This window comes from Astatotilapia calliptera, chromosome 7 (genome assembly GCF_964374335.1).
Source record: "Astatotilapia calliptera chromosome 7, fAstCal68.1, whole genome shotgun sequence".
Taxonomy (NCBI): domain Eukaryota; kingdom Metazoa; phylum Chordata; class Actinopteri; order Cichliformes; family Cichlidae; genus Astatotilapia; species Astatotilapia calliptera.
This window is the reverse complement of record NC_137428.1, coordinates 3633301-3653333: the sequence shown is the minus strand read 5'-3', so window position 1 is coordinate 3653333 and position 20033 is coordinate 3633301. Positions and strand designations below refer to the sequence as shown.

Here is a 20033-nt window from a genome sequence, read left to right as displayed (position 1 = left end):
TGTTTGAAACTCACCTCCAGCCATGGCCGTCTTTCCCTCGGTTGACACGGTCACCGATGTCGTCGCTATGATGTACTTCACTCCTGAGGGGCAAAACATTTCGCCCAACATTAACTACAGATCACCTTATCAGTAATTCAATGATAACGAGTTACTTTTTGTTCTGCAGACGTGTTCAGGGGTTCGTCACAAACAAACCTTTGTCATTCACTGGGTAGTAGTAGAATTTTCCAGGAGTGTTTTCTACAGCCAGGCGGTACCACAGCGGGAAGTGATCGATGGTGAACAGATTATCTTTATCAGCTGGAGTCAGGAACTTCCTGCAAAGTGAGCAATCATCCTCAGATAACATTTTACTTTGAAATTCACTCCTAGGCTCATTGACTGAACTGGTCAGTGTGCAACTGGAAGCTCTAATTTTACTATTTATTTCTAATCATCTTCTGTTTCAAACACAAACCTGTTCTTCGTGCTACTGATGAACATTTTTTTACTTCACTCACTTCAAAGAACTCACAAAGGTTACACACTCTGATAGTCCACAGCAGGAAGCAGCTATAACAACAATTCTTAAACCAGCTGGAGTGTATCAGCTGGGATCGTGCTCTGAAGTGTGACATTATTATTTTTAAAGAAAGAAGGAGGGAGGGAGAAGATATGGTTCCAGCAGTTAGTGTTATAACATAATTTTCTTTATGCTAATAGTACAGATGAATTGTCTAGCTAATAATGAGCACAAACAGTGTTGAAAAGCTGCAGCTAGGAGAGCAACACAAAAGGTGCTTGTAAGTGTCACAGAAATGGCTTATGTATAAAGAAGTTTAATAGATGGTTCCAGCAGTTAAAATGTTCTTGCTTGTACGTTTCTGTGGCCAATATTGTAAGGGTGTGTTTATCTTGTCAGAAAGAACAAGTTTTGTTACACCGCTATTATCGCGAGGTTTGGGCGTGATAGTATAGGCTGTGAGCCCACGTTTAATAATCACGCTAAGGAGTCCAGCGAGCTATCTGCAAAGGCCTGGTTAGTCTACCAGCGGTACAAGGTATTTGTCATTTGCCATAACTGTATTGCGATATTGTAAAAATTTGTAATGTATGGTGTTCTAATTATTTTATGTTTTAATTTAGAATGCACAAGACTGTAAAGCTATTCTTCTAGGACCTCCGAAGTGGCAGGCGGCCACGAGGTAATTTTCGTTGTTAAAGCACAAGTGTTAATTTTGATAGACTGAAGCGCTTAAAGTCTTTGTGTTTTATGTTTGTAGTTTTCACGGCGTTCAATAAATGCAGCGAAGCGCCCGTCTTGAAGAAGCCGTGCCTGTGTTGTCATTTCGGAGTTATAGTGAAAACTCGCCCTAGCCAGCGCCGGTGAGAAGCTAATTACGAAGACGGCAGCTGCAGAGAGCGACGGTGAACTGGAGCGACACAAGAGGGCGCCATTGCATAAGCTCACCGTTCTCAAGCAGCCAAGCACAGCGGCAACAACGTTGTACAACTGGAGTAAGGTGGAAATTAATAAGGGACAGTGTTAAAGGTAGAATAATAGTGGTTTAAGTCAAGTTTAAAGAGCCACAATAAGTTTCTATAATACATTTGTCAAAGTTTATTTATTTCTACTGTACTTCAAGGTGATGCTTTGTAGTTTGGTGAATAGTTCTGTGTGCTTGCTTAAGGTCAAAGTTTGAGTGAAGTTTACAAGGTCCTTTAAGAAAAGGTGCACTTAAAGTATACAGTATTTGAAATCTGAACACAGTGCGCTTAATGACATTTAACTAGACTCCCGAGATGGTTGACAAAGATCTCGAAGAGCACCATGCTGTATCACTTACCGAAGTGGAAGAAAATGATGATGAACAAATTACAGAACTACAGACTGTTCGTAAAAGTGAAAGAGTAAGAACACTAACAGAAAAGGGTAAAGAGCTTCAAGAGAAGAAACTCAAAGGCCTCCAACACAGATATGCTGTTGCTTTTGAAAAATGGAGATATGAAGCAAGATTGAGCAAAGTAATATTAAGAAATGAAGTTTCCGAGAGTGAATTGAATGAGCTCATCAACAATGTAAATGTTGCCTGCAAAGATGTACAAACCATTTATGAACAAATACGGCAAACACAAACTCCTGATGCAGATGAAAGACGCAAAGTGGATGCATGTACGTCACTTTCCTTGTTCATTGTCAGAAGAGCTGAAAAACACTTACAAGGAGACCTTGCAGATGGTGATGAAGAGCCATGGCCAGATGTTGGATCATGCTTAGGATCTGAAAGTACTAAATCAAGGTCAAAATCACGAAGGTCTAAAAGTGGTTCAAGCCAGTCATACTCACAAACAATTAAAAGAATAGAAGCAGAGGCTGAGGCAGCTGCGTGTCAGGAAATATTAGCAGTAATGGAGGATCAAGAAAGGGAAGCAGCTGAACTAAAAAAGTTGGAACTTGAAAACTTGGAAAGGCAACAAACAATGGAGGAGCAGCGCAGAAAGATTGAACGCTTGGAAGAGGTTAAAAAATTTAATGCTGCAAGAGCTAAAGTAAAGGTTTATGCAGAAGCTGAAAGTATTTCAGAAAGTCGTAGTTTAGTGCGCAGTATCAAAACTGAGAGCGAAACCTCAGCAATCCCTGCTCCACCACAAGTTCCCTCTCAAGCTCCAAATACAATCCAAGCCCATAATGCCACAAACCCTGCATTTGTTCCACATACTCCCACAGTCATAAACCAAGCCCAACAAAACCCTGGTGTGCAACCTAAGGGCACCACAGGCCAAGCAGGAAACGCATCAAGTCCGCCATTTATCCCTAAAGCAACACAAGCTGCCGCTTCAGCAACTCATCCACAGCCAAACTTGGATCTAGTCGGCATACTAGCAGACGCAATAAGTGCTAATCGTCTTCCAACTCCGGAACCTGCACTGTTCACTGGTGACCCTTTAAAGTTCAAGGACTGGCAGTTGTCATTTGAGACCTTGATTGAAAGAAAAAACATTCCAAAGAACGAAAGACTCTATTATCTCAGGAAGTACCTTGGTGGACCCGCAAAGAGAGTGGTTGAAGGATTTCTCCTAGTGGGCACAGATGAAGCGTATGATGCAGCTTGGGAAGTGCTGGAAAGGCGCTTTGGAGATCTGTTCACTATAGGAAAATGCTTCAGAGACAAACTTCACAGTTGGCCTAAAATAAGCTCCAAGGATGGAAGTGAGTTGAGAGAGTTTGCCGACTTCCTTAGAAGTTGTGAAGCTGCGATGCCACACATAAAGACATTAGAGGTTCTCAATGACTGTATGGAAATTCAGAAACTCTTGCTGAAACTTCCTGACTGGTTGACAACAAGATGGAATCGCGCAGCGATGAAAATAAGAAAAACCCTTAATGGAGAATATCCATCATTTCACATGTTTACGGACTTTGTATCCACTGAAGCAGACCTAGCATGTGACCCCATAGCTTCAATGCAAGCACTCAAGGGTTTGGAAATCAGTAAACCCAAACACTCACGCAGCCAAGTCGTTCAAGCTAAAACATTAACTGCAACTTCAAGTCACTTAACCACCTCAAGTCACATAAATCCCATGACCTGTCTTTACTGCAAAAGAAATGGTCACACACTGGATAAATGCTTCAAATTCATGGAAAAATCAGTCCAGGATCGTATCAAGTTTGTACAAGTAGAAAGGCTGTGTTTTGGATGTTTGAAGGGGGGACATCATTCTAAGAAGTGTGATAAAAGGAATACGTGTGAGAAATGCCAGAAGAAGCATCCCACGTGTCTGCATGATGACAAGTTTGTGGAGCGTAAAAGGATAATGCCTGCACCGAATGATAACTCTCGAGACAAGGACGAAGGAGATGAACCAGCAACCGCAATCTCTAATAGAGTAACTCAAGTAACTTCGAGCACACTGACATCCTCCATTCTACCTGTCTGGGTTTCATCAAAAAATCACCCAGACAGAGAAGTTCTAGTGTATGCCCTCCTCGATTCTCAGAGCGATACATCCTTTATCTTGGATGAAGTAGCCCAGGGTCTCGACACAGATAAGAGTAAGGCTCATCTAAGACTATCGACCATGTCCGCCAAGTCAACAGTCATACCATGTGAGAAACTGGTAAATCTTCAAGTTAGAGGCTACAAGCAGGAAAAGAGAATTACATTGCCACCGGTCTATACAAGAGAATTCATCCCTGTGAACAGATCACACATCCTGACGTCTGAAACTGCTTTGAATTGGCCTCACCTCGAAAGGCTGGCAGATAGGTTACCTCCAATGCTTGAATGCGAAGTTGGTCTGCTTCTCGGCTATAACTGTCAGCAAGCCCTTCTTCCACGGGAAGTCATTGCAGGTGAGGAGAATCAGCCTTACGCACAGCTAACTGATCTCGGCTGGAGCATAGTTGGTTGTACGTCTCAAGTTCAAAATCACAATGATGATATTGGCATAAGCCACAGAATCATTGTTCGAGAAGTTACTCCTGCAGTACAACAAGCAGTTGAACTCAGGCAAGAAGTGCATTTTGTATGCAGAACTCAAGTGAAGGAAGTGGGTCCAGCTGATGTAATAAAGGCTTTGGGATCTGATTTCTCTGAGCATGAAACAGATGACAATCCAGTCTCTCAGGAAGACATTTTGTTCATGTCAAAGGTGACTAAAGGCATAAGGCAAAAGGAAAACGGTCACTATGAACTCCCATTGCCACTCAAAACCGACGACCCGAATCTTCCAAACAACAAACAATGTGCTGAGCATAGACTGTCGTCGTTGGAACGTCGGCTCAGAAGAGATGAGAAATACTATGAGGATTACGTCAAGTTCATGGACGACATCATAACCCGTGGAGACGCAGAGAAGGTCCCAGAGCAAGAACTGGATAAGAAGGCAGCATGGTATATACCACACCATGGAGTATACCACCCCCACAAACCTGAGAAGATACGTGTGGTTTTTGATTGTTCGGCCCGTTTCCAGGGGACATCTCTTAACGATCACCTTCTGACTGGACCAGATCTTACCAACGCACTGATTGGAGTGTTATGTCGATTCAGAAAGGGCCCCATCGCCATCATGTGTGACGTGGAGAGGATGTTCCACCAATTCCACGTCATCAAGGAGCATCAAGACTATTTGAGGTTTCTTTGGTGGGACAAAGGCGATTTAAACTCTGAGCCTTCAGTGTACAGGATGAGAGTGCATCTTTTTGGAGCAGCTTCATCTCCCGGATGCTGCAATTTCGGACTCAAACATATTGCTTCTCAAGGTAGAAACAGATTCAGCGAAAAGACTATAGAGTTCATCCAAAGAGGTTTTTACGTCGATGACGGACTCGCTAGTGTGACATCAACAGTCGAAGCCATACAGTTGGTAAACGAGTCAAGGGCACTTTGTAAAACAGGCAACCTACATCTGCATAAGTTTGTGTCAAACGACAAAGAAGTGCTTGCAGCTATTCCCCAAGAGGAACAAGCTAAAGCCAAAGACCAGGACATGGCTCTTGGAGAACTCCACATTGAACGTGCACTTGGAGTGCAATGGTGCATAGAGGCAGATGAATTCCAATTCAGAGTCCAAGTTAAAGACAACCCATTGACAAGGAGAGGGGTGCTCTCGATTGTTGCTTCAGTCTTTGACCCCCTTGGGTTCGTTGCCCCATTCATATTAATTGGAAAGCAGATACTCCAAACGTTGTGCAAGGACAAAGTTAATTGGGACGAGGATCTCCCAGATCACATTCTACCACAATGGGAAGCATGGTTGCGAGACCTGCCCAAGTTGGCAGCTCTGAAGATCCCACGAAGCTACTCGCAAGATGCGGACATTGTGCAGTACGAATTGCACAGTTTCTCGGATGCGAGCCTCAGTGGTTATGGCGCATGTTCATATCTCAGAGCAAAAGGTAGAGAAGGACAGGTCAGTTGTGCACTCGTCATGGGCAAGGCAAGAGTAACGCCCATTAAGCAAACAACCATCCCAAGGCTCGAACTGTCATCGGCCGTGACTTCAGTTCGCATTGCAGATGTGATCAAACGAGAACTAGACATCCAAAATCTACAGGAATATTATTGGACAGATTCACAAGTCGTATTAGCATACATAAATAATGATGCTAAAAGATTTCACACATTTGTCGCCAATCGAATTCAACGAATAAGACAAAGCACAAGTCCTGGGAAATGGCAGCACGTCAGCTCAGAGGAAAATCCAGCTGATCAGGCCTCAAGAGGTTTAAATGCTACTCAGCTGAAAGATTCAAACTGGTTGAAAGGTCCCGATTTTCTTTGGAAACAAGAGCTTCCAGTCAAAGAGGAAATGGTGGGAGAGGTTGAAGAAATGGATCCTGAAGTCCGTAAAGGCTATACGCACACTGTACATTCGAAGGAAGCAAACCCAGTGCTAGAGCGTTTAAAGAAGTTCTCCAGTTGGTCGAGAGCTATCAAGGCCATTGCCAGGCTCAGGCGATTCATCAAAGAGTACAAGGGTGTTCAACGAAGAACGAACAAAGTGACAGATCTTGAAGAAAGAAAAGACACAGAATTATTCATCATCAAGCTAGTGCAAAGAGACATCTTTACTGAGGAAATACAGAAGATCAGATCTCAAGGAGAAAATTCTCTGCACAAGCGCAGCAGACTAAAGCAGTTGAATGCCTTTTTGGACAAGTTGGATGTTCTCAGGGTAGGAGGAAGATTATCTCAATCAACTTTACACTATGATGTAAAACATCCTGCAATTCTCCCCAAGGAGTCCCATGTGTCAGCCCTCCTCGTCAAACACTACCATGAAGGTGTACATCACCAGGGAAGAGGGATGACAATAAATGAATTGCGGGCAAATGGGATATGGATTTTAGGATGTGGGAGTGTTGTTTCTTCACACATTTACCATTGTGTTAAGTGCAGAAGATACAGAAAGGCTACAAATGTCCAACAGATGTCAGATTTGCCAGAAGTGAGAACAGAAACAGCACCTCCTTTCACGTATTGTGGCGTCGACTGTTTCGGGCCATTCATGGTAAAGGAAGGAAGAAAGGAAGTCAAAAGGTATGGACTACTGTTCACGTGTTTATGTTCACGAGCTGTGCACATTGAAACACTAGATGACTTATCGACAGATGCCTTCATGAACGCTCTTCGAGTTCTGATAGCCATAAGAGGTCCTGTCCGGCAATTAAGATGCGACCAAGGGACAAACTTTATGGGCGCCAAAAGAGAACTTTTGGAGTTAATGAAGGATATGGATCAAGAACCACAAAGAGCTATGGGTTGTGAATTTGTGGTGAACATTCCGGCAGCTAGCCACATGGGGGGCGTCTGGGAACGTCAAATTCGGACAGTACGAAGTGTACTGACAGCGATGCTGGACAAGTTCTCAAACAGACTCGATACAGCTAGTCTAAGAACACTGCTTTACGAGACAATGGCCATCATTAACAGCAGACCTTTAAGTGTTGAGTATCTCAATGATCCCTTGGGGCCAGAGCCACTAACTCCCAATCACATATTAACGATGAAATCTTCGGTTATTCTTCCACCTCCAGGAGAGTTTTGCAGAGAGGATTTGTACTTGAATAAAAGATGGAGAAGAGTACAATTTCTGGCAAATGAGTTTTGGCAAAGGTGGAGGCGAGAGTATCTGTTAAATCTCCAGCGGCGACAGAAGTGGCAGAACGTCTCACGAAACCTGCGAGTAAATGACATTGTGATACTGCAGGATGATAATGCTCCAAGATGTAAATGGGAACTTGCTCTAATAGTAGAGGCTATAGAGAGCTCAGATGGCAAGGTTCGAAAGGTGAAGCTCAAGACCAGTGAGACTACCTTTGACGGGGGGAAACCACGGACAAGGCTGATATATCTGGAAAGACCTGTTCACAAGTTAGTGACTTTACTGGAGACTGACATGCAAAGTGAAACAGACTCTAATGTTGACACTCATTAGAAAATCACATTGCAAACAATGAGTGATTTTGGTGGGAGTGTAAGTGTCACAGAAATGGCTTATGTATAAAGAAGTTTAATAGATGGTTCCAGCAGTTAAAATGTTCTTGCTTGTACGTTTCTGTGGCCAATATTGTAAGGGTGTGTTTATCTTGTCAGAAAGAACAAGTTTTGTTACACCGCTATTATCGCGAGGTTTGGGCGTGATAGTATAGGCTGTGAGCCCACGTTTAATAATCACGCTAAGGAGTCCAGCGAGCTATCTGCAAAGGCCTGGTTAGTCTACCAGCGGTACAAGGTATTTGTCATTTGCCATAACTGTATTGCGATATTGTAAAAATTTGTAATGTATGGTGTTCTAATTATTTTATGTTTTAATTTAGAATGCACAAGACTGTAAAGCTATTCTTCTAGGACCTCCGAAGTGGCAGGCGGCCACGAGGTAATTTTCGTTGTTAAAGCACAAGTGTTAATTTTGATAGACTGAAGCGCTTAAAGTCTTTGTGTTTTATGTTTGTAGTTTTCACGGCGTTCAATAAATGCAGCGAAGCGCCCGTCTTGAAGAAGCCGTGCCTGTGTTGTCATTTCGGAGTTATAGTGCTGTTCTGAAAGCAGAAAGTATTTCGCCACATAAACCTGAACTCTTTGCAGAAGCACGTAAGATATATTTGCTGTCAGGTCCAGACCACCTGTTGGAGTTACACTGTAACTGTGTCACGTGAGTAAATGTGCACATTGCCAGTCTTTTTTTTTATTATTTATACCATGTAAAAGGTAAATGGACTGGTTTTTATATTGGATTTTTCTTCTCTATATGAGCACTCAAAGATTTACACAACTTGCCTCATTCATCCATTGCACAAGCACTAGAGCAGACAGGAATCGAACCACCAACCTTATGACCTGCTAGGACCTGTTAGGTTTTAATCAGGTGACTGAATGCTCCCTTAGTTACACTACAACATGTCTGGGCTTCTAGATTTTTCTTCTTCAGTCCCCTTTTCCACTTACACCTCTCTGTATTTAATCATTAGTTGTTATTAATCTCTGTCTCTCTTCCACAGCATGTCTTTTGTCCCGTCTTTCTCCCCTCACCCCTAACCGGTCACAGCAGATGGCCCCGCCCCTCCCTGAGCCTGGTTTTGCTGCAGGTTTCTTCCTGTTAAAAGGGAGTTTTTCCTTCCCACTGTGGCCAAAGCACTTGTTCATAGGGGTCATATGACTGTTTGGGTTTTCTCTGCATTATTGTAGGGTCTCCCTTACCATATAAAGCACCTTGAGGAAACTGTTGTTGTGATTTTGTGCTGTGTAAATAAAATTGAATTGAATGGAATTTAATTATAATGGCTTGAGTTAAACAGATTCTACATCTTATATGCATTTGGTCTCAACCTAAACTACACAGTGAGATATTTCTGTCTTTTCAGCTTAATTTACTTACATTCACATAAACAGTGACACTTATCTGCAGAGTCTGCATAAATGATTAGCATGTTGAACGCATAAAATCTGCCCATAACATGGGAATACCTACAGCCCCACATCTACACCTTTCGAAGTAACACCAAATGAAAAAATCTAAACAACACAAGTAATTTTTCAGTTGGCGCTCTTACTTAAATATTCTATGATTTTGTGAGGCATGTCAGATTTCTAATTTTGCCTCAGGATATCAGTGGATCTCATCTCATCTGCTGTTTTTATGTACCTGCCATTCACCACTCTGGTTTGTCCCCACAAATGAGAAAATCCTGTATAACCAACCATTTGCTTCAGCTTCACAATCCACTGTGATTCAAAAATATCTTTATCGAAAGGATCATTTATTCCTACTGCCATTCGATGATCTACACCAGAAGCCAATCATCCTACATCTCTCTTTATCAGCCCACTTCTCCATATACAGCAAATAAACAGCAGCATTTGTATTCAATTTAAGTAGGTCCCTTTAGAAATAAAGCATGAAAAGATTCAATACATGACATTTCTTCATGGCCTCACACCTCTAGTAAAACCACACGGTGAAACAGATAACAGATAATCCCAAATCTCTAGCTTCAGTTCACACACTATGAAGGGCTTTCCTGGCCTGCCCCACTTGTATCTCAAATCTGGTGGTAAATAATGTTTGGTGTTCTTCTACACATCACATAGGTCAGCTGTTCCACACAGATTTCAGGTTTATCCGGGAGAATAGTTTGTAGTAACGCAGCTCACCTCTAGATAAATCCAGTGCTCCACCTGAGGGGCAGTCCTCAGGACCTCACACAGCAGTTTTTATTTAACGAGTTCATCCTCACAGAAAACCAAACTGATTCTTCTTCAGCTTCCTCTCATGTATCTGAACTGCTGCACTGTTTTCAGAGAGAAGCACGAGTCAAACCTACAATGGAATATTTTCGTTATAATCACTCCCTCAACAATCTGAGTCCCTCAATAATCTGAGTCCCTCACTGCGTTGTGCTAATTATTGAAATGAACGACTGCATCTTCGTATATGAATGAGCATGCATCAGGCTTCCGTTTGTCGTGGGCTATCAGTTCCAAAACTGCCCCTGAGCCTCTTTGGTAAACCTAACAGCAGCTTTTTGACACCAGGAGAAGGTTTGATGACGTAGATGTTAATAATCTGGTCCACTCAATTTATCTTTATTGACTTTCTTGCATGAAATATTCTTAATGTCACAACTGAACTTTAATAGATTTAAATAATTAATAGCAAATATTGGAAATGTGGAGACGTTGGCTGTTTCTCAAAAGGCACCGATGCAGCACACCTGCAGAAAAGCAATATCACCTTGAAGATGTTATAATGCTTTGTTTTGTTTTTATTTCTTTTACTTTTGTTTCTCTTGTTGGAGATAACTGTGATCATTACAGAGCTTGTAAAAAAGGCTCTGATTAACCTTACAGTTATTATCATTCGAGTTATTGTAGATAAAGTCGATCAATATATGTTCTAATAAACTGTGCACACGTACAGGTTAATGATAGCAGCTGTGCAGTGAGATGAGCTATACGACCAATTTAAAATGAGTGATGGCACAGGAGGTTAGATGCAGGTTTGAGTACAGCTATAAAGCATCCGAATGAGCCACAAGTGCGTGCTCAGGCCACTGTAACACTGCAGATGCAAGATAAGTTTGAACTGTAATACAAACACGGCTGCTTAAAACAGGAAAATCGCTGGAATATCTGCACGAACAGAACCATGCAGACAGAAGGAAAGAGTCCACATAGTGGCCTAAGAGTAAAAGACACTGATAATGTGAGTGTTCAGGATATTAGTTTCATTTCTGCTGTCTGAGTTAGGATAAAAGTGCTCTAAAAACCTAAAAACGTCCCACTGTGGAAAAGGAGAGAAATATACAGTTATAACCTGCATGGGAACATCTGAAGCTGTGGACTGCAGCACTGCGGTAACATAATCAGTGTTTATGAAGATCAGGCCCTGCCTGAACACAGAGCTTGACTGATTGTCTAATCCTTTAATATTACGCAGAAGATTGCATCAGCTAAGAAAACACTTCCTGCATATTTAACTGCTGCAGGTTCTGGCTCCTCCTAGCAGTGTGTGTGTGTGTGTGTGTGTGTGTGTGTGTGTGTGTGTGTGTGTGTGTGTGTGTGTGTGTGTGTGTGTGTGTGTGTGTGTGTGTTTGATGGTGACACGGGTCACATCCACCTCTTTCCTCTCTTCACCCCTATCTGCACCCAACAATCAGCCAGCATCAAGTTTCCTGTTTAAACTGCGAGTTTGGAGGAAATAGACTGAGTGGAAATCAGAACTAGAGTTTGTAGATGCTGGTATCAGGCTTCTATATAGCTGTGAGCCACTTGTAAATATTCTGTAAATAGCAAATTAAACCAGTGATCATACACTGTAAATAAGAGCACTTAGTGTCAGGTTAGCGGGAGTGAGAAGTCCTATTTGCTGAACACGTTTTTCTCATATTCTTGGTCACAGAAATCTCAATATTTGGCGTTTTCCTTTCTGGTAGGGCAAATGGGGAGACATTAGTATTCTGTTCATGATTTTGGGAACGGCTCATCTCTGCAGCAAATAATCTGTTGCTCAAAACTCCTGGGAGCAGGAAAAGTAGGGAATCTGTGTTTAGGTAAACCCTATGCTTTAGTGATGAAATGGCTCTTAGAGCCGAGGCGGTAGTTACACTCAGTAGCTCAGGAACAGAGCGGGAGGGAGAGAGAGAGAAAGAGAGCCAGGGACGACAACATCACATTAGAAAGGTATAGTAATCATCCACAACTATTTTCAGTTGCTGATGATAAAGGATTCAGAAAGTTTATTCATGCAGGTCCATATGACAGAGAATATGAATGTTCTTTTTGTTTTCATATTATAATTTATATTTAATTGTGTTGTGGTTTGCAGTGTTTTGTGTTGTTTCACTTTAAATTTGTAAAAGGAAAAAGCTGAAAATTTAAATAGTTAAAAGTTGAAATATGAATAGTTGGTTTTTGTATTATATGATTTATTTATTACATTTTATGTGGAGTGAATAAATAAAAGTATATTTATGGTGGCCCCTACAGACAAAGCACGTAAAAACTCCAAAACACGTACAAAACACAACAGAAGTGCTCCAGGATGCAGGCGCAGTGTTGAGCTTTTGTTACCTAGTGGCTACACAAGCCAGGAAGCACCAACGACCGGATTTGGTGTGTGGTAGTAACAGGTAAATGAACTTTTTTTTAAAATTATTTGAATATATATGAGTGATTGTGTATAAATACACAAACAATACACATATGCTGTCAATTGTGTAATTTAAGTGATCTAGGTAGCTCTGTTTTGAAGTTCAGTTCATGCTAGATGTGTTTTGGAGTTTGGACGTGCTTTGTCTCTAGGGGCCACCGCATATATTTATACATAAACATATATAAATAAAACCACTTTTGTTTTTTACATTAGTAATTCCTTTTGTGCATAATTTTATATTATTGTTAATAATAAATTAATTAAAGCAACAAAATAACCTGGAGAGCCGGTTCGGAGCCGAAAGAGCCGGCTCTCTAAAAATAGCCGTAAATCCCATCACTACTATGCTTGCACATTACATAACTGAGTTGCTGCCATTAAAAAATAAAGTAAATTGCCATCATGTTTTCCAGTATTCAGGTATTTCTTGTGTTTCTGTTCATTTTGGGTCTTACTTTGCCACTCTGGTCTCCACTCCTGCATATCTCACAACCCTCATCAGGCCGGATCGAGTACCGAGGAAAGCCGTCTCAACCCCTGGCTCCACCCTGCATACAAACAACAGTAACACAAGATTAAAAGGGAAATCAGCTCTTTATCAGGAGCAAAAATCGGACAAACGTCACACGTTCCAAGAAAAGCCCCAAAAGTTTTTACAAGTAAAACACCTCAATTGATCTTCCAGATATTTTTGGTTTTATCTGTTTAGGTTTTAGGACATCTCATAACCAATAAAACGTCAGGGCATGTCATGTCTCCTGCCTGACCTGTCGTTCAGCATCAGGGTGTTCCAGTAGGCCTCAAGCGGAGCTGTGACCACGGCGTCGAACAGCGTCTGCGACAGCAGCACCTCGTCACCTGGTTAATGGGAAAGCTTCAGTTGAATGAAAGCAGATTCAAGGTCAACCTGGACCAGAGCTTCTAACTGAACACAGAAAAGGGGAACAAACTAAAGCTTGAGTGTCAAAAACCTACACTCGAGGTCAGGCTCCTTCCCCAGCAGGTAGCGGATGGCGGCCTGCAGCTGTGAGTACTTTCGGTGAGCAGGGTCGATGTCTGTCTCACAGTAAGTCCTGAGGAAACCAGATCTATTAAACCAGGTTCACAGAACCTCTGTATTCTGCAGGACGTTTGACAGGGTTTCAGGCCAACAACATTAATATATTTGTAGGCTGTCTGATCAGTGTCAGTATCAGAACAGATAAATGAAATGGCTGAAAACATTTGTCTTAAATCATCATCAAGGACGGTTTTTACCACTCAGAGGCGATGGTGAGATCTGGTGAGGTCAGATCATGCAGCCCTGAGAAGCAAGGTAGAAAAAGTTTAGTCGGTTCAAATGAAAACACAGAAGTTTACTTCACGTTAGTTTAAGAAATGTGTTGCAGAGCATGTAGTTAACAGGCTCCACACAGCACACGATTTCAAGTCTGTGCTGAGGGCAGTTGTGGGAAACCTCACCTTCTTCCACAGATACATTTCCCATAAACATGAGCTTCCCGTGACCTTTGGTCAGTGCCATGCCGAAGCTGCGGAGACAGGTGGGGAGACGGTGACACTAATTTGATTTCTGCACCGTACAGTGTGCCCTGCTGCCCTCTAGAGGCCTCCTGGATGAAGCTCAAACATTACAGGACATATTTTCTGTACTAATATACAATAAAAAACTTTTTGATCCATCCCTCTGTATTTTTGATTATCTCTTCTTTTCTTTAAAGACCATAAGCACATACTACAGGCTTGTGAGATGAATTTCTGCTGCTATCTTTTACAGGGGATCCGACTTTGACCATTCCTTCGTAAAAGCTGGAGTTGTGCGCCCTTCATTAATGTTCCAGTAGAATAAAATCCAAAATTAAGCAGCAGGGAATAACATTCGACCTAAATTTGATGTTGTTTAAATTATGTGATATATTATAAGTTTTCCTTCTTTTACCCTGACTAAACATTAAGTCAGGATGCATGAACAGCGTACAGCTAGACCCTACAGGCTTTCACAGCTGACTGACAAGTTTGACTGAAAATTCAGCGAGTGATGATGTCACTGTGCTACGCGTGAACAACCAGAAGAACAAACTGTCAGACAGGGCACGAGAGGACTGATGGACAAAGCACAAAGCACTGCGCGTTTACCTGAAAGGCGTGTTGTCAATGTTGGTGTAGAAATATTCGTTGGTGAGGTACAGCGGCCTTTTCTGTGGCACAAAGAATCATTTTATCAGTGATGCTGCAGTTTATCGGCACATTTAATAAGCAAACTCTACGATCGACTGACTGAGACATCAGTATTACCCCTTTATCCACCGACGCTCTGATGTTCAGGCTGAGAGTGCCCGTCTCTCCTTTCACCATGGCCGTCCTCAGCTGAAAGTAGAGAAAGGAGTTTAAAATAAACTCTGAGATATATTTTAAATGTTTTTCTGCCTAAAGAAAAAAAAGACACTGATGCTACTGAACCACTTTAGAAATTCTCTCATGCAGAGAGAAATCAGGGATTACTAAACGCGAGGGGATTTAATAATAATAATAGTAATAATAATACATCCATCCATCCATCTTCATCCGCTTTATCCGAGGCCGGGTCGTGGGGGCAGCAGCCTAAGCAAAGACGCCCAGACCTCCCTCTCCCCAGCCACCTCCTCCAGCTTATCCGGGGGAACACCAAGGCGTTCCCAGGCCAGCCGAGAGATATAATCTCTCCAGCGTGTCCTGGGTCTGCCCCGGGGCCTCCTCCCGGTGGGACATGCCTGGAACACCTCACCCAGGAGGCGCCCAGGGGGCATCCTTGTCAGATGCCCGAACCACCTCAATAAAGTTCATCTGTACTAGATCAGAGAGGTATTGAATTACAGTAATCAATTCGAGAGATAATGAGATTATGGATGAGAATGGCAGTGGCATGAGGAGTGAGGAAAGGGGGGAGGCGATTGATGTTACGGAGCTGAAAATATGCTGCACGTGTGACATTATTGATGTTTCCCTTTTCCTGCTTTTGGAACTTTTGACATTCACATGATGATATCCGAACAAACCCATCAATAATTGTGTCCTGAAATAATCTGCTTGTGTTTACCAGCTCGTCTGTGTCCTCCCACTCCACCTCTGACAGATCCACACTGTTATAGTTTGGCTTCGGCTTCAGTTTCTTTCCGTCTTTGTACTGCAGGACAGAAGAGGCACTGTTACTGAGTGTGTGTGTGTGTGTGTGTGTGTGTGTGTGTGTGTAATACTGTACAACCCTTCTCATAAATATTTGATACCGTTCCCTCTTAATGCACCCTTCAGGAGATTTGCTAAACTTTTATTACTTTAAATTTAGCTCAAGTAAATCAGAGCAGCTGCCACGGAGCCCGTGAGCTAAATGTGTCTTCCAAAGTGGCCTTGAAACACAGCTCACCAGAGGTCGAAGGTCGGGGTGAGACAGGATGTAGCCGTTGTTGTTGATGAGGAAGGCGTAGCCGTGAGCTCCCAGCTGAGAGGAGAGCAGAAAATATTTAAAGCGTTTATTTTGGAAATAAAATAAAGCAGAAACAGAGTAAACCGCCCAGAGCTCACCATGTATCGGGGTGCCAGCTTCATCACCTCCATCAGCGGGATGTCGGAGCCGACCACACCGAGCAGGATGCCATGGGACAGCTGGAGACAGATGCACAGTCAAAACTCAGAGTTATAATCAAGCACCAGCCTTTTGGTTTGTGCTTCTTTCAGACACATTCAGCCCACTTTGACCTTCAGTGGCGTGTCCCAGTGAAACTTCCTTTTCTGTCACTGTAAAGTTTAACTACACTTTTAATGCCTGTGCAATTTCAATATAACAAAAGATATGCATTTTCAACAGCAGGCTATTTCTGCAGCAGTGTTTAGTGTTCAAAAGTACAAAATAGTTGCTCTCTTTCACATTTTCCAAAGCAAAGCAGAATTTAAAATGTCATAGTAAACGTACGGCATGACAAGTCATCTGAACTATTTATCGATTTATTTCTGTTTTCATTGACTGTACAGACGTGCTGCTCTTCATCGTCAGGCTGATGTGTATCAGAGCTGACACTGACCGTCTCCTTCTTCTTGCTGAAGACCGGCATGGCCACTGAGGTCATGAGCAGCAGACTCTGAGCCTTGGTGGTGAAAAGCTGAGAGACGGGAGAACATTGGGCACAAAGTGTGATTATCTGAAGTACAGAGACAAACACTCAATATAATGAACAACAAATCTGTAACAGGTGCACACAGTATTACTGTCCACATTACACAACGTGTCGCTGGATAGACTCTGACAGATGGGACCGTACAGGTTTTACATTTTTGTTTTTATATAGTATGTTGGCATTTTGGGTCATTTCTTAATTTTAAAGGTGTTTTGCAGACAATGTTATTTGTCGGTGCGTTGATTTCACATTATGTGCACATCTGAGCTTGAACTCCAGGTGGTGGTGTGGTCCTGATGCGGACCTGCCATGATGATATGAGCACTACAATCAGTTTGAGAACACTTCAGGGAGGCCTCCAGCAACTTTCAGGAAACTGAGAAAAAGCCACCTTTTTAAAAGTCAACCCATATATCTATTTATTTGAATGTGGGAATATGGGATGGATGAATGGATGATCTTCTACATGAACAAAATAAAGATAAAAGAATCTAAAAAGTCTAATTTTCTGAAGCTCAGAGCTGATAAGACAGAGGTTCTAGTTTCTGTACCAGAAAATATGCCCTTTCTGATCTAGAATAATCTAGGCCTTTGCCCTCAACTGTTCCTGTCAGTGTACCTGATCTAAGACTTCGTGTTGATCAGTCCTTGTCCTTCGACACACAGAGTTCTCCAAATGCTGTTTTTTCCGACTCACTAAAATCATCAAGGAAAGGTGCTTGTTTGTGTTTTGTCTCTTCTTGTATAGACTTCTGTAACTCTCTTTTTCTGCACTCAGTAAGTCGACACCCTGGGTTGCCTGGACGCAATTTTAAAAATGCTAATTTACTACATCAAACAGACCGTCTCATACAACTCCACTTTGATGTTACTTCACAAGCTCCCTGTAGCACTTACAATGCTGTTTAAAATCCTCACCCTTACCTACAGAGCATTTCATGCTCAGGCATGGCAGCTAATGGCTATTTGAAAGGCTTCTCCTGTTGCACAGGAGGAAGAACATGGCCTAAAACCTGAGATCCAAACATGTCCATGCAGTTCTCAGATATCTTCACACAGGTGTGTTGTAGTATTTGTAAGCTGGGTTTCTGCAGCTCTGAACCATTGCAGCTTAAAAAGCTGAACTTTGTGCTGATCCTTTGGATCTTCTGATAAAAGAAATGCCAAAAATAAACTCCATGTTATATACTGATGGTAGAACCTGTAGGAGCTTCACACAAGTCCAACAGATGAAGAACTAACTATTAATCTAAAACTGCAACTTCTTTTTTTTTTTTTTTTACCTCCTCTGTGTTTGGAAGCTGTTGGGGTGATGGAGATGAAGGCCCAGAGGATCATGGGATAATGGGTTCATGGAGACGAGGAGAAAAAACACACATGACAATAATGACATTGTTCTGATTTAAATGAGCCCTTCACAACAGATTTAAATAGAATGGTAGTGTATACTGTAAATATGTTTAATGGCTTCTTTAAGCCCTTTGATTGGCCAGGCAGGCTCACCACAGTGTCCATGTAGGCCTCTGTCCAGATGATATCGTGGTCATGGTTGATGACCATTGGCCGACTGAGCACGTGCAGGTACTCCATGACGTTCTCCTGCACATCTGCCAGTGTGGAGATGTGTGTGTAATAACCTGAAAAAACACATGTGAGCATATTAGTGTCTGCATGAAGAAAAAGCAGGAAAGTATCACACACAGGACCGACCTTTGTTGTTGCAGGCGATCCACTTGGTGTTTTGAGCAAAGGTCATCTCTCTGCCAATCAGGTAGGTGAAGACTCGCACCTGAACACAGTGGCACACCTGTTTATGTCCGTGTTTGCCCGTTTACAAAGTTACCTGCTAATGTTTTTGTGCAGGCAACTGTAGTTAAACACAGGAAGTCGGGTTTAGAGCACCTCATTCTTACTCAAACTGAGTAAGAATGAGGTGATAAGACAAAGGAGTTGATAGTGGACTTCCGGAGGTGCAGAGAAGTACACACCCCCATCACCATCAACGGCGCTGCTGTGGAGAGAGTGAGCAGCTTCCGGTTCCTTGGTGTACATCTGGCTGAGGATCTTACGTGGTCAGTACACACAAACAAAACAGTGAAGAAGGCGCAGCAGCGCCTCTTCTTTCTCAGGAGACTGAAAAGATTCGGCATGAGCCCCCGCATCCTCAGGACCTTCTATCACTGTGCCATTGAGAGCATCCTCACTGGATGCATCACCACCTGGTATGGCAACAGCACCGCCTACAACTGCAAAGCTCTCCAGCGAGTAGTGCGGTGCTCTGAACGGATAATTGGAGGTGAGCTTCCCTCCCTCCAAGACATCTACAGGAAGCGGTGCCTGAGGAAAGCGGGGAGGATCATCAAGGACTCCAGTCACCCCAGCCATAAACTGTTCAGACTACTTCCATCAGGAAGGAGGTTCTGCAGCATCCGGTCCCGTACCAGCAGACTGAGAGACAGCTTCTTCCACCAGGCCATCAGACTGCTGAACACTTCATAGACACCTCAGCTTCACTACTGGAACTTCAACATTATGCACTCCATACTGTACAGTAACGCCACTGTTTTGCACAATATCCAACTAACAACCTCTGTATATTTTATATATTTTATTTATTTTTTACTCTATTTAATTTGTAAAATATGTGTACACACACACACACACACACACACACACACACACACACACACACACACACACACACACGTAGGAAAATATTTAGTATACACATCCAGAAATGCATATACTATTATATATTGTACATATATTTATTAGTTTCAGATGTAGCCATTCTTGTATTTTGCTTGTTTACATTATTGTATTTTGCACAACTCTGTTGCTTGTGAAGCTCGCACACAAGAATTTCACTCACATGTGCTGTACCAATGTACCTGCACATGTGATGTGACAATAAAAGTGATTTGATTTGATTTGATACTTTGACAATAAAGAGGTAATAATCAATAAATTACCAAAGTAATACACAAGTAATACGCTGATACAACAATTGTATATAGAACTGTCTAACAACAGACAAAATACATTCAAAGGTTACAGTATATAGAGACATTTAAGTGACGTCACTATAAAATATATTCATATATTTACATATTATTGTAACAGTAACTTTTTAAGAAACAAATATGGTGATATTAATGGTGTAATAATAGTAAGTAATGAGGTGAAACAGGCTATGATGTAGAGTTAATTCATTTCTAATATGGAAAAGCTCTCAGCTCGCGG

General features: G+C 42.2%; 1 protein-coding gene across 5 annotated transcripts in view; it reads right to left on the bottom strand.

Moving 5' to 3' along the window:
• LOC113025111 (voltage-dependent calcium channel subunit alpha-2/delta-4-like) overlaps nt 1-20033 on the bottom strand; it is an 87198-nt gene that overhangs the window by 41232 nt on the left and 25933 nt on the right. For 3 of the 5 annotated variants that reach the window (XM_080303383.1, XM_080303385.1, XM_080303387.1), the window contains 16 exons: nt 18501-18579; nt 18294-18427; nt 18074-18091; nt 16698-16775; nt 16201-16281; nt 16043-16117; nt 15719-15805; nt 14938-15009; nt 14779-14840; nt 14107-14174; nt 13903-13948; nt 13621-13718; nt 13413-13503; nt 13101-13193; nt 199-320; nt 15-83 (listed from right to left, as the gene is read on the bottom strand). In XM_080303383.1, coding sequence (XP_080159509.1) covers nt 15-83; nt 199-320; nt 13101-13193; nt 13413-13503; nt 13621-13718; nt 13903-13948; nt 14107-14174; nt 14779-14840; nt 14938-15009; nt 15719-15805; nt 16043-16117; nt 16201-16281; nt 16698-16775; nt 18074-18091; nt 18294-18427; nt 18501-18579 — 1273 coding nt within the window. The remainder of the gene's footprint in view (nt 1-14; nt 84-198; nt 321-13100; nt 13194-13412; nt 13504-13620; nt 13719-13902; nt 13949-14106; nt 14175-14778; nt 14841-14937; nt 15010-15718; nt 15806-16042; nt 16118-16200; nt 16282-16697; nt 16776-18073; nt 18092-18293; nt 18428-18500; nt 18580-20033) is intronic. The other 2 variants (XM_080303384.1, XM_080303386.1) reach the window with 1 other exon arrangement.